Source organism: Enhydra lutris, unplaced genomic scaffold, assembly GCF_002288905.1.
Source record: "Enhydra lutris kenyoni isolate GAN:26980312 unplaced genomic scaffold, ASM228890v2 scaffoldscaffold27, whole genome shotgun sequence".
Lineage (NCBI taxonomy): Eukaryota > Metazoa > Chordata > Mammalia > Carnivora > Mustelidae > Enhydra > Enhydra lutris.
Window position 1 is genome coordinate 26,094,689 of NW_019154111.1, and position 15,364 is coordinate 26,110,052.

At 34.5% G+C, this 15,364-nt stretch overlaps 1 protein-coding gene across 1 annotated transcript in view; it reads left to right on the top strand.

Annotated features, from left to right (window-relative positions):
* Positions 1-499: 499 nt before the first annotated feature.
* Positions 500-15,364, top strand: part of LOC111152119 (protein phosphatase 1 regulatory subunit 3A) — a 40,069-nt gene continuing 25,204 nt past the window's right edge. The window contains exon 1 of the mRNA XM_022510426.1: positions 500-1,287. Coding sequence (XP_022366134.1) covers positions 500-1,287 — 788 coding nt within the window. The remainder of the gene's footprint in view (positions 1,288-15,364) is intronic.

Genomic DNA, 15,364 nt, shown 5'->3' on the forward strand with positions numbered 1-15,364 from the left:
TATCAGGCACTGGATTTTCCCCCATTCTATAGATGTTCTTCTGTTCTCCTATCTGTCCTTGTCTGCTTCAATGGATTGATTTAGCTCAAAACTATGTATTAGTATGGGATACTACTTTTATTTTCTTTTCAAATAAGTGGTCCATGTTTTTGTTTTTAAGATCAACTGGTTAAAACAATTTTTTTAAATTCTAAATTCAGATTTTTCAACACAGCAAAAAATTATTTAAAATGTCTTTTTGGAAATCACCTCAAATGGATGTAACTTTAAAAACTGAGAGTTAACTCTGAAACATACTTGTGAAAGTAACATGGATGCTATCATATTAAAGGCCTTTGGAGGCAAGCTAGCATAGTTTACACGCCATTGGACCTATTTATAGAGATGACTCCTTTCTGCAATGTCAACTGTAACATAATACTTATTTTAAGCCTCAGTATCTCAAATATCAGCCTCTACTAGTTGTACAGTCTTCCCTTATTTGATATCAGAGAGCCCAATGGAGCCTTCTGAAGAACCTAGACAGATTAGCAAAGATAACTTTTTAGAAGTTCCTAATTTATCTGATTCTCTTTCTGAAGATGAGGAAGTTAAAACTACTTTCAAACCTGGCTTCTCCCCTCAACCTAGTAGACGAGGTTCTGATTCTTCTGAAGATATATACCTGGACACTCCATCTTCAGGTGCAAGAAGGGTTTCATTTGCCGACACTTTTGGATTCAATCTTGTGTCTGTCAAAGAATTTGATTGCTGGGATTTACCGGGTGTTTCAACTGGTTTTGACTTAAGGAAGGACATTTTTCACACAGAAGAATATGTTTTGTCTCCACTATTTAATTTGCCTTCTTCAAAAGAAGATCTTATGCAGCAACTTCAAGTACAGAAAGCAATACTGGAGTCAACTGAGTATCCTCCTGGGTCTACAAGTATGAAGGGCATTATTCGAGTTTTGAATATTTCTTTCGAGAAGTTAGTATATGTGAGAATGTCCTTGGATGACTGGCAGACACATTATGACATTTTAGCAGAATATGTCCCAAATTCCTGTGATGGTGAAACTGACCAGTTCTCCTTTAAGATTTTATTGGTTCCCCCTTATCAAAAAGATGGCAGTAAAGTTGAGTTTTGTATACGTTATGAAACTTCTGTTGGTACATTTTGGTCAAATAATAATGGCACAAATTACATACTGATTTGTCAAAAGAAAGAACAAGAGCCGGAACCTGTAAAACCACGGGAAGAAGTTCCTAACAGACAAATAAAAGGCTGTTTAAAGGTAAAATCAAGGTGAGAATCTATCTTAACATTCTTTACTCTTCATAATCTTTTTATAATCTTTTAATAAGTCTTTTTATGTCATTCTTATTTCATGTGTTGTAAGAAATAGCCATTCTGCTTAAAAATATACTGCTCATTATACACAAAACAATGGTGCTAGGCTTTAACAAGGCCAGTGCTATTCAAATAATAGCACCATGTTAGCTCTCCACTTAAAATGCAAGGAAAAGTATGGGTATAATATAGTAGATGGGGGAGGAGGGGAGCACAATGTACAGATGGCTTGCCTAATGAATTACGAATTGTTAAGTTCAAATCATGGAATCTAGATTCTTAACATGTACAACTTCACTTTGAAATTTATAGTATATTTATTTTCAGTGGGTTTTAAAGGTCTGTGGTGTATTTCAAAATATTTCTGATTAGCATAAAACTGTGTTTCAAAATGCTCTTAGTGCTCAGAAATTCATAAGTTTCCCCCCAAACTTCTTAATGATCGAGTCATATAGGGCTGTTTGGAGTACATGTTAAGGTAAATCATAAGATGTATGACTTTAATGACAAACCAAGAGAAAGACAAAAGAACATGAATGTATAAATAATATATATAAATATATAAATTACACATAAAATTTTGTCATTACAACCAAATATAACATTATAGAACACAAAGTAGTATAAGTTAATAAAAGCAAATGGAGCAGAATTTAAAAAAATGACCCAAATAGAAGTAAGTATATTCAGCTTTATAGATTAGAGATTTGGGATATGATTCCTCATTAGTAACCTTGCTCTCCTGTTAATATAAAAAAAAAGAAAACTGCATTCAGCCCTTTCTATTGTAGAGTTGGCTAATTTCCATGACACTGGGTTAGGAGATAAAACATCCAGGAGGAGATAGATCCCTTCTGCTCCTCAAAATGTCTCCGTGGGAAGTCCACATGTCTCCACAAGTCACAGGCAAAGGTTGGATTGTCCTGTGGGTGGTCCATCCTGTTACTAGACCTAAAGATTCTAGCAACTGTACCAGAAATACTGTAATATGATGAAGAGGGAACTGTACTATGAATCAAGACTCTGAGATTCTAAGAATAATTTAATCAAAGCATAAGGAATGACATTGAAAAAATTTTAGCCTCTTTATGCTTTAGTGCCTTAATCTATGATAGGACAGTAAATAGAAACTACTAAGTGTGTTAGTCTAATGCATTAATGAACTAAATATAACATAGGTGGAAGCAATTCAATCATATAAAATATTTCTATTTTCATTACCCTTTAAAGTCTTTTGAAAGATTGGATTACTCAACTTTGTGAATTTTGCCAACTTTTAGTCCAAATAAAACTTTCTCAGATCTTAACTGATGCTATTAAGAGAATAATATAACCATAATCTCTACATGTGCTAAAATAATAACTTAGATGTTTATGAAATTACTCAGCAACATGTTAGCTATATAGGCAAAATAAACTCAACATTATTTAATTTATATACACATACACATTAAATATTTTACAAAAGAGATGATCATCAATGAATAGCTATTAAACATGTTGCAACTTATTCTCTCTGCTAGAGAAAAGCAAAATTTAGAAAAGTCACAGCCTTATTGTCAAAGAGCTAATAGAAGGAGTGTTTAACTCAGAGGACTGTTCTGAAGTTAAAGATGCAGCTTTAAAATACAAGCAATACATACTGAACTATGATAAAAACAGGATTCCTTTGATAGGCCAAAGTTGACTTGATACCAAGAACAAAAATGGGCACTGATAGGCCTCATATCTACCCAACTCATGATATTATTGGAACTTCTTCTATTGTAAGATATGTATAACTATATATATCCATACAGACATTTGTATTCAGAACAGTAATCACTGGATTCATAGCGGACACCATTCAAGTTTTAATATTGCTTTGGGGAAAAACCTGAGAAGAACTAAACCACAAAATGGTCTGAAGGCCTGTAAAGTTTCCTAATGAGTTATAAAAATGGAAAAAATCTCTCTCCTTCAAAACCACAAATACATTTTCTGCACTTCTATAACTTAAAAGTGACCAACATAATTCAAACCACATTTTGAAAAAAGCATTTGCCTCTGGAGGAGGCCTTTTGTGCTGAGTTTCAGTCCAACATGAATTTTTACATCTGATTTATATACCACTCAAAATGGAGTGTATAAAGGAAATCCTGACAGATCCTTAGAACAGCATGTGCCATAATAGAATATTTATACAGCTTTTCCATGATATAATTTATATGCAATGGGGTTTCAAATATTCCTAAAACTCACACAAGAGAGCATTATCAAATTTCTAAATGAATATTGCAGTTGGATTTCATTGTGAAGAATTTAGTTGGGGAAAAATAGCACACCTTATTAGTGTTATTTTACAAAACGTATACTTGGCTAAAATAAAAGTGAACTAATACTTATTTGATCAAAAAATTACAGCTTCGAAAATATCCTCCTCCCTCCAAAGAGTTGCATAATTTAAATGGGTCTTTTTTGAGTGTTTCCACACTTCCTCCATAGCTTAATTTGGAGGTCGCTTCTTCCAACAGATAAATACAGAAGAGAAATTTATATGGATCTTTGCTTCATACATGCAAGTAATTAACAATAATGTGTTATATAACTCAGAGTTAAAGTGAAAATAAGCTGTCCTAATGTAGACAGTAACATACAACTTGAATTCCTCTTAATACCAAAGTTAATTTGCTATCAGGGTCCTAGAGATTTTATCTTCTGAAAGTGTCAATAATCCCTTCTAATAAGTTCAGAACGAACTATGTGAACACATTTACTGAGGTAAGATTTCTGTTATGTCAATCACCGTAGGCACTACACTTTTTCTACGGAGATTTTTTTCAGATCAGAGTTTGTATATCTCTACATTGATGAGGTTGTCTATTTTCTTTTATGTTTGTTAATCCATCCACTTTGACAGAAATAAATATCTAGACTAGGGAGAGGAATGCAGAGTTTGTTACTTGTAGGCATGTGACTGAGAGTGACCCAGAGGTATTTAATTGCACCGAAAGGCACGCATCAGGAGATACTCAATAAGTGTCACCACAGACAGGGCACAGGTGTATGTGCTAGCAAACAAACTAAGCAGATTTCTGATCCTCATCCCATAGGCTTTATTTCAAAATAAATGACCAAAAGAAATAAATGACATTAATAGGAGTTCCCTTAAATGTACATGAATAAATAAGCTAAAAATAGCATTCAGAAGCAGTTAAAATTATGGGCTTCAAAGTTAAACATATCTTGCTTTGGGTCCAAGTTCCACCATGCTAACTGTATGAATTTGGGCAAGTTAAGCTTGGTTTCTTCATCTGTTAGTTAGGACTAACAATTGTACTATCTTATAGGGTTGGCTGAGATTTCTATGAAATAATACATATAAACTTTTGGTACAGTATCTAGAACATAGTAAATGGTCAGTAAATGTTAACCAGTATAAAAAAGACAAGGCTAACTTTAGTTTAGATGGATCCCTGAAACCCTAAAAAGGCTCAACCTGCCCCAGAGTCTCTTCTTTCTTTCCAAGGTTCCTAAGTTTTTAGCATTGGAGAGCCACCTTTTGATCTCTTGCAGGACTTTAATCAATTAGCAAAACTAATTAAATTCTACCTTTTCTTGAGATGTATGTTACCTTATATCTGAAATGTTTTAAAACTGGTTATCTTTTTTTTTTAAACTTGTTATCTTAATGACTATTAAATATTCCACACTTACTAGATTATAAAACGGAGAACCAGATGGGAAGGGATAAAAAAAGGCATGAAGTTTGGCATTGAACAGACTTGTGTATTCACCCCAGTAAAATATATATTTATAGCTATGTGATTGTGGACATACTACTTTACTTCTCAACACCTCAGTTTATTCATCTTTAAAATAAGGGTAATGATGCCTGATATTGTGATGACTCAATTAATATAAAATTAGATATTCTTAAAGCTTTTAGTGCAGTGCTGGGCACGTATGAAGTAGTCATCAAAACCACCTATAATTGCCATAATCATTATCAAACCTTGTTCAGCTAACTAATTTCTGATTCTTGGACTTGCATTATTTTTCCAGATATCATAGTCTACCTTGTTCAGGTTTCAAAACTCATTCAACAAGTGTTTATTAAGGACCTATGTGTTGTTAGGCACCAGTATCCATGAGAAACCATGGCTGGAAATATGACCCTGTGAAGATGAAGAGAGGTCCCAAGAAAAAAGTCCTCACAGGGACTGAGAGCAGAGAAAGGGACAGAGAAAGAATATCAACTCCAATACTTTGGGTATACAAGGGAAGCCATGGATAAAAATTAAAATAAGAACCATTTACATTATGTTTCAGGTTTTCTAGAATAAGTGATCTATAACTGATCTCGTGCATGGGCTAGGGGAGTGATCTTTTTTTCCCCTCACCAGCTGCTAAATGTATGTTTCCAACCACTGGGTACACAGACTGACTTCATCTGGTTTTGTATTTTATTAAGTGAAACCAATTTATTATTTTAAATAAAGAAATGACATGATATAGGTGTTGGATGGTATTTATAACTTGGCCAGGTGAATGCAAATAAATTTCTGAAAGACTTCAATGCCAAAGGAGAAAATTGATCAGTCTTCAATTTTTGTACCTGAGAAACAGAACCAGGCATATTCAAGAAGGGAAAAGAGAGAAATACATTCTAAAGCATGATTTTAAGATTACAGAGAGTTTCCCTTTCAGGGTGGTAAAAATCGCTAAAACGAGGCCAAGAAAAGCACTGGAAAATGAAGCATAAGATATGGTAATGGGGCATGTTCCAGTTAGAGCCATTGGATTGTGAGACTTCCTTAATTTACACTTACAGTATAATCTGGGATCCTGGAAATAGTCCAAAGAGGTATAAATAGCCCCACGAGGCCTTTAGGAGTTAATGTATTCCATAACTAACTTGTTGTGAGTCCGTACTAATTGTGGAAGCCAGGTCTGCTTAAGGTGGGGACCTCTGGCAAGGCCATATGGAAACATAATATGCAGCTGCACAGGACCTGTCAAGAGGACTGTTTGGAAGCTGCCAGCTGGTTGACAGCAAGGAGCCAAGAAGCTTAGTTTCCTTGGAGATCTACCAGGGCTTTGTGGCTTCCTGGTTTTCTATAAATCCATACCCCAGAAGCCTAGACTCCTTGGCGTAGTTTTGTAACTTTTTCTAAGAGAAGGGAAACGAGAGTCTCATCATTCAGGGTGTTTCTCAAGTTCTAGCTGAAGGGAATCACTATGGATCCCATTGCTTACATGGATCCTCTGGATCTCCAACTTTAACTTCCCACCGGAAGCCCATCTGCAAGCCTGTAAAAATTATCATTTTTATTTATTGTTATTTTTACATTTTATTTATTTATTTATTTGACAGTGAGAAAGAGCGCACCAGCAGGGGGAGCAGCAGAAATAGAGGGAGAAGTAGGCTCGCTGCTGAGCAGGAAAGCCTGATGTGGGGCTCAAACCCAGGACTCTGGGATCATTACCTAAGCTGAAGGCAGACACTTAACAGACTGAGCCACCCAGGCACCCCAAGCCTGTAAAAATTTCTTAAAGGGCCCAAGCACTCTGAGCCAGTAAGGCTAAGGGGAAAAAAAAAGAAAAAGAAAGGAAGGAAGGAAGGAAAGAAGAAGGAAGAAAGATTATGAACTGGGACATTTAGTTTTTCAACTTCTTCCAACTTTACCCCCAAACCCCAAGAGGAATAATGCAGGATAAATGAACTCAGGAGAAGACACCTGAGGTGGGCCTGACCACTTAGTAAACTGGCAGACTTAAAAGATCTTCTATGCTCTGATACTTCACTTTGAAACCATGCCTGACATTTTTATATACATGTATACATGTATACACACACACACACACACACACACACACACACACACTCCCCTTCCTTAAATGCAGACACATTCAGGATGGCAGGGGCTATCTTTATCTTAAATCCGATGAAGGTTGGTTGCACATAGGGGCTTTAAGTTTGGATTGAGCCAATGGAAATGGATAATTTTAGAGGAGAGGGCACTATGGGATACAACCAGGTTTGAGTACAGAGTTTGCAGAAAGGGTTCCATAGAAGTATGAGGACTCTGGGGGTCTGGAGAGAGAGAGAGAGAGAGAGAGAGAGAGTGTGTGTGTGTGTGTGTGTGTATTTAGGGGAAAACGTGGAGTCCATAAACAATGAGGCATAATGGAAACAGCATACCCTTTAAATTGGGGGCAGATCTGGGCTGTCAGTCTAATTAATTACTAACTGTGTCAACTTAGATAAATTATATTTTGTGTCCTCTTTACAAAAGCCAAAACAGGGTTAATAATTTCTACTTGGCCGAAGTGCAATGAGAACTACATCAGCTAATATATATAAGCATCTGTCCCAGTTGCTGATACTTCATAGATATTCATAATGGCATTGGTGATAAATATTGCTTTTAAAAATCTTCTATATGACTGGTCCTACACTCAAAATTAGTGGAGGAATGCTTTATTTCCACTGTATCATTTCTGCTGCCAGGACCCAGGCTAAAAAAAAGTTTCAAAATTAGTTGTATTGTAGAGTCAACAAGCTTTGGAGCACTAACCAGAGAAACTAACCAGAGAAACTTATGCCATTGCTGCTATAGGGAAAATAATTCCCAAATTCCAGCAATTTCTGGATTACAAAAATTTTTGGAACATTGCCTGTTCATAAGTTGAACACTACTTTAAAAAAAAAAAAACTATAACATGTTTCTTAAGATAGTTCTTAAAATAGTTCTTTTGGACTAAATAAATGAGATAGTTGCACACAACTTCACCGTATCATCACTTTACACCTGTAAGATGAAATTGAATTTTACATAACTCTTTTCCTCTAAGAAAATATATTATACACCAGCGCATTTCAGTCATTCCTTTGTTTTAAAGGATCCTCTGTACCTCACCACTATATAAAAAAGAAAAAGCTTCTCGGGACATATGTCTCTAATCTTTTCAGGTTTTTATTCTGCCTCTCTAATAGTTTTACTTGGATAAATGGCATGGTAGTGTTATTATCTATTATGTGAGTAATAACCGGTTTTGAAGCCTTAATCATATCATCCTGCTATTTAAAGATTTTATGACAAAATGGTAATTCCTAAATTGTACTGTTTTATGGCATTGTTTGGTGACAGAGATCAGTTGTACATTAAACAAAGCTGTCTTACGTAATTCTGCTACTCCTTCCCCCTCAGGTGAGGACAGGGGGTCTGAAAATGGTTTGTCTGTATTGCATTTAAGTGCTATTCAAGTCACAAAGAGAAATAATGCTACCATCATAAGACAATGATTACTCTACGTGTGGTTGTGGACTTGAATTTTACTTACCCCTTTACTTACCAAAAGATAAAATATCCCCCAAATTTGTATTTGTAAAGCATGCCAAATAGTAGATTCTTTTCTTAATTATGTGAAACAGATTTTATAACCCATTTGACACTGAAAGTATTCTGATTTGTTTTACAGATTTAAGCCATGATACAAATCAAATAGACTAACTCTGTAAGGAAAAACCCCAAACTTACTTTCATTCTTGAAAATTACTGTGGATGTCCTCACACAATTAAAAATCACAAAAAATTGTGTAGGTAAATGTTAGCTTCATAAGACATATAATGAAATGAAGCTGAGAAGAATACTCACATCTTACTAGTATCTCCTTTTGAGGATAAATACTTACAAAAGATTTTAAAATGTATTGTTATAACTTAAATCTTCTGGGTATTTGCCAATAGAAATAGCACACAGATTTTAAAAAGCACATTTATATGCAGTAAAAAAGTGTAATCTTCATACATATTCTAATGGGGGCATAAGACTATTGTGTTTGGTGTAAATAAAGTTCAATCGTTGTTTCCAGGGTTAATACAACAATTGATTTCTGAATCATTTTCAATAAATCATTGTTGTAGAAAATACCATTTAATTCTGTTTTTTTGCTTTGAGGCAGAATTATTTTAAAAACTACCCAAGCCAAATGGTTATATATTCTCTTTTGAATCATCTTCTAGGAAGACTGTGTTCTTCAGTAATGTATTCTATCAGGAATTCTAGGTTTTTTATGTAGCCATTCATATTGTTCTATGTCTTTAATCTTGTCATTTGTTTCCTCTGATTCTCAGTTGAATTAAATGTTGGAGTCCCTATCCTTACAAGGTTAAGCAGAATCATATTGTTTTTGTGACTGTTTCTATTTTTCAGGTAAACCAACCTAATAACTTTAGATTTTTGCCCTGGGGCTCTAACCAGTAAAAATTAGTTTGTATTATTTAATGCAAAAGTGAGAGAGGAAAAAACTCACCACCAACTAGATTCTCTGAAGGGGGAATGACATGACTATTACAAAGACTGTGCACAGCGGGCACTAACATTCCAGGGGCTGCAGGGAATAGCAGACTAGCTAAAGAGCTCTCCCAATCCTGCCATCATTAGTTTTGAGTTCTGAGTACTGGAGGGATTGTTGTTATTACTGTACTTTCTATGGGGCCGAGGGAAGAGAAGTTACAAAATTCAAAATATTTGAGAAGATTACTCAGTTTATTTCTCAATTATACCTAAAAAGATAGCCGTTAGAATTTTTAAAGTCCTCTTAGACAAATAATGAATAATTTAGAATAGCTATGTACACTATATTCTAGATATCTAATTTTTATTTTTTTATTTTTATTTTTTAGATAATAATTTTTAATAAAATTTCACTCAAGAATGTTAACTGTATGAGACACTGAAAGAAATCTTGAATAAATTTGCAAAAATCAAATGTAATATAGATCAGCTGAAACTTAAATTGGTTCTAATTATATCATTTTGTAGAAAGTTTAATATAGTAACTACAAGCGGAATTCACCTGAATATATGTTAAATTTCTTGAACCTGTGTGTGTGTGTGTGTGTGTGTGTATATAAGTTTTAACTAAAAGCTATTTGTTCTAATCAATGAATATGTGCAGAGAACTGGGAAGCCAATCCAGTTCATAATTTATTTAGTAAATTGAACTTAGGGAGTAGTTAAGTAATACTGCCCATTTATATTTGAATTATTCTTAATTTGTGTGGAAAAACTACACACACATCTGTATATATCAGCTTTTTACTTAAACCTTATCTTGTTTGTGTGCATGTGTATGTGTGTGTAATACACATAAGAAATGCATTGTTCAAAAAAAAATAAAAAAAAAAAGAAACGCATTGTTCAGATAGTTCTTATGTTTTCTAATATTTTCCATTTTCTGTATTAATAATATCTCATTTAAAGCTAACTTTGGCAAACCAAGTTTTTAGGTAATACTAGTTGTAGGGACATTTAAGACATTTGTCTACAAATCTCATTAAACTCATGTAGTTCAACAAGGCTCCTGGTCCTATTCCTGATTTATCCATATTATGGGATTGCCTTTGTCCTTATATTGCTTTGTCATTCTTCCTTTAAATTACAATATTTCTGGCAATATTTTTTCATGGAATAGTTACTTCAAGGGTACAAAATAAAACAGCTTTCCTTAAATGAAAGCATTGTTGTTTACCATGTTTGCAACTGATGCAATTAATCTATAGGCAAAGAAATTAACATTTAACAAAAGACTTCCTGTTTATCAGATATTCATATGTCTGGAAGGAAGAGGACTTCCATCACACAGCCCTCTATTATCTGTTTAGTCAAAATGTTTACGAAGGTGTTATTTATAGTGGTGGCCTTTCTCTGCACTTTAAAAAACCTATGTGTGTCTCATCTTCCCAACTGGTCTGCAAGTTCCTTGAGGCCAGGAATGATGTATTTGTCTAAAAATTATTCCCCACTGTAACTAATAAAGGATTTGCATATAAAAAGCTCTCAAAATTAATATTAAAGGCAACTGGTTTTTTCATTTATAACCCTGAGGCCTAGTAAAATCCAAAAGCACCTTCTGAATAATTGAAGAGTGAATTATACTTGTTACAGTTTTAATGATGAGTGCTTTTATTGTTTTCACAATCTTTAAAAATCAGATGTCTTCTGGACATCTCCATCTGGATATCCAGGTGGCAAGTTAATCCCTTAATGTCTCACACCAAAGTTGCATCTCTCCTCAAATCCTAACTCTTCTTTATTCTATATTTTGTTTAAAATCATAGTCATTCTCCCTGCAATGCAAATAAAAAACTTCAACATAATAACTGATTTCTCTTTTGCTGGTTCTTATTAATTCTATACTCACATTATATCCTATAGCCATGAAGTAATGATTGTTCATTGGATCAAAAATAAAAATTACTTTAAAAATTAAAAATAGAATAAAATATAGAAAGACTATATTTACATAACATAAAAACATAAAAAGGAAATTTGTCTCTGCAATAACCATGTATTTATTATCTAAATTGACTCAAAATTAAATATAGAAATGAACACATTAACCATTCTAACATCTTATAGATAATCTAAATTTAGATGGTTACTTTCAGTTATCAAGGTATCAACAAGAGATCATATTGAGAAATAAATTAACATAGCCTACGATGGGATACTCTCATTATTGTCTTTCCTTCTATCCTAAGTCTTCTAAAGAGCTGATTCATGGAGTCACCAAAATATTACTTTGAAGTAATAACAAGTAATCTTAACATCTCAAATAGAATAAATATTCACTGGTTAGCCTTTGACTTTCTACATACAACAGTCCAGACCAGTGGAACCAGAGCCAGAAAAATCTAATAGGCTGAATAATGAAAAGACCAAACGCAGATATTGTATGTCTACTGATCAGAACAGAGTCATTCATCCTTCCTTCTTGCCAGGGCCAGGATCACAGCCAATATTCATAGTAGTGCTACTGCTGCTGCTATGGTGTTCCCTGATTCTGACACCTGTGGATTCTGGGCTTGCCTGCTGTCTTATCTGCTTTTCTTTATGTTAATGTCTTCTCTTGACCGGGCCTTTTGCCCCTGTGTACTGCCCTCCTTTTGCCCTCCTGTGTACCTAAATCTAAACTTTTTTAAGTTATACAGTACTGTCAGCTCTGTCTTGAGATTGCATTCTTGGTCTTCCCCTCCAGGAAACAAAAAACAAAAGTATTTAAGAGGAGTAATGCAACGTGTTTACATGTTTAACCTTAAAACTTACAAAAAGGTAGTGTGATGGATCTGCTATGTTCTAATGAATACTGTTTACAATTTTTTGGTATATAATTTTAGATTTAAAGAAGAGTTGCAGGAAGAATATGAAGACTCCCGACTCCCCATATTCCAGTATACTTATGTTTTAAAACTATATAACAGTGGGGTCCAGTTGCATTGATTCTTATAGGCCAGAGCTTCAACTTTTGAAAACTTTAAGCAATGGTAACTTTCTAGTTTGGAGCTAATTGCTGATTTTGTAGGATATAAAATACATTCAAAATATCTTGTGAAAATGTTAAACTCAAACTGATGTCGTACTGTCATCAGACATCATAATGTTCTAATTTTTTAAAAAATTTTAAAACTTTGGGGCGCCTGGGTAGCTCAGTGGGTTAAGCCGCTGCCTTCGGCTCAGGTCATGATCTCAGGGTCCTGGGATCGAGCCCCGCATTGGGTTCTCTGCTTAGCAGGGAGCCTGCTTCCTCCTCTCTCTGCCTGCCTCTCTGCCTGCTTGTGATCTCTCTCTGTCAAATAAATAAATAAAATCTTAAAAAAATATATTTTTTAAAACTTTGAAAATTATATTATTTTTCTTCTTATGGCAGTAAAAATTGGGAAACAAACATATTTGTATGTATTTCTTATGGCAAAAATAAGATGCTCCCCTATACTGAATAGCAATTAATTCTTACACTGCCACCCTCAACTAACATCTCACTGTTTTCATTAAGAGTTTTACTATAATTTTCCTAATATCCTAAAGAAATTTAGAGTGTAAAACCTAAGTTTACAACCCAAAGTAAAAATGTATTATTGAGGTAGGTAAGGCATAGAGTTTGTAAATAGTAATTATTACTATTTTTTTTTAAAGATTTTATTTATTTATTGGACAGAGAGAGATCACAAGTAGGCAGAGAGGCAGGCAGAGAGAGAGGGGAAGCAGGCTCCCCGCTGAGCGGAGAGCCCGATGCGGGGCTCGATCCCAGGACCCTGAGATCATGACCTGAGCCGAAGGCAGAGGCTTTAACCCACTGAGCCACCCAGGCGCCCCAATTATTACTATTTTTTAAAGAAGTTTTTAAATGAAGTTGTCTGGAAATTAAAGTTTTACCATTTAAATTTGTTGTTTTCCAATTAATTTTCAATAAACAAGTGGAGATGGGTTACTAATGAAAATGTTATTTGTGAGACTGAAGTAAATGTTTTCTGGGTAAGGTTTAACTGCTGAGAAATTGGGGGTTATTTATTTTTTTTAGTACAATAGAATGTGTTTGTCTGTGATTAATTGTAACCTCTAAGGAAATTAATTTTTTGGAAATCCTTTTTAAAATTATGTTGTCATGATTATAAAGGCCAGTTGTGTGTGTGTGTGTGTGTGTGTGTGTGTGTGTTTCTCCAATTCCTAGAGAATTCCTTGACCACTTAAGGTATGAAATTCCTTTCATTCATCTAATTTTGTATGTAAGGATCTGTTACATTAGTTAGAACTTGGCTGCCAAACTAGGAGGAATTTTCATGTCATGTATGGACTAAACCTTTTTGACAACTATAATTCTACGATATTTACTACTTTAATGTTACTTTGGTCTTTTATTTAGAAACTTTTAATTATATAAGCTTAAGGAATATGTGGTTTAAATCTATCATCATTTATCTTAAATGATAAAAAGTTATTTCTTATTAGCTCACTTTTATACATTATAGTAAGCAACACCAGCCCCATCTGACCTAAGAAGAAATTTAGGCAATGGGGATTTATTTGATCAAGTCCAGAAAATATTTAAGAGGAGAAACTGGGTTTGTGATTTAAATTCTCTAATCTCCTATGGCTCTGAACCATAATGCCTCAATAAGACACTTATTCATAAAGAAATAATAGGGTTCTTATTTTGTGTAGGACACTTCTAGGTAGCTTCTATCTTCAAGCATGAATTTGGTTAAGGAATATATTTATATACATGAAAAGTTAGCTATCAGTGTAACGTATGCCAAACAGAAGTACACATATTCAGAGAAAATTGTAGGAGATACAGAGCAATAGGCATTCAAGAAAGGACTGTTCTAGGGGCCCCTGGGTGGCTTAGTGGGTTAAGCCGCTGCCTTCGGCTCAGGTCATGATCCCAGGGCCCTGGGGTTGAGCCCCACATCGGGCTCTCTGCTCAGCGGGGAGCCTGCTTCCTCCTCTCTCTCTGCCTGCTTCTCTGCCTCCTTGGGATCTCTCTCTGTGTCAAATAAATATATAAAATCTTAAAAAAAAAAAAAAAAAAAAAAGAAAGGACTGTTCTGCAGGCTGCCCTCATTAGGAAGAGCATCACAGAAGAACTTAACCTTGAAATGGTAAAACTTGGGTAGGTGGAGAAAGAGCAGGGGAGTATTTACAGACTGTAAAAAATATGTGTGGAATGGCAGCACAAAAGACAACTTGGGGATTTTATTAGTCAATCAGATTGCCTAGAACAGACAGAATTGTGAAAGTCAAACTTGAAAAACAAAGATGGAAAAGAACTGTACACTCTTGCTAGGCTGAAATTTGAACTTTAGTCTCCCTGTTCAAGGATAAAGTAGTATTTTAGTTATATTAATTCAGAAAATTTTCAGAGCAAATTAATGAAAAGTATGAACTAGGTTGCTAACTATAAGAAATGGGATTGATGTAATTGTAAATGTTGAGCATAATTTCCCAAATGTTTCTCTCTTAATATGCTTTCCACTAATCATGTTTTATGAAAGATTCTTTATTGCCTTGAAAAACTACTTACGGCACTTATGAACACCATTGTACTTCTGCTTGTGTTTTGGGAGTCTCATGGTTTAGAAAACTTTTCTAGGTTTTTAACCACTTTTTAAAAATATTTTATTTATTTAACAGACAGAGATCACAAGTAGGCAGAGAGGCCGGAAGAGAGAGAGGGGGAGGAAGGCTCCCTGCTGAGTAGAGA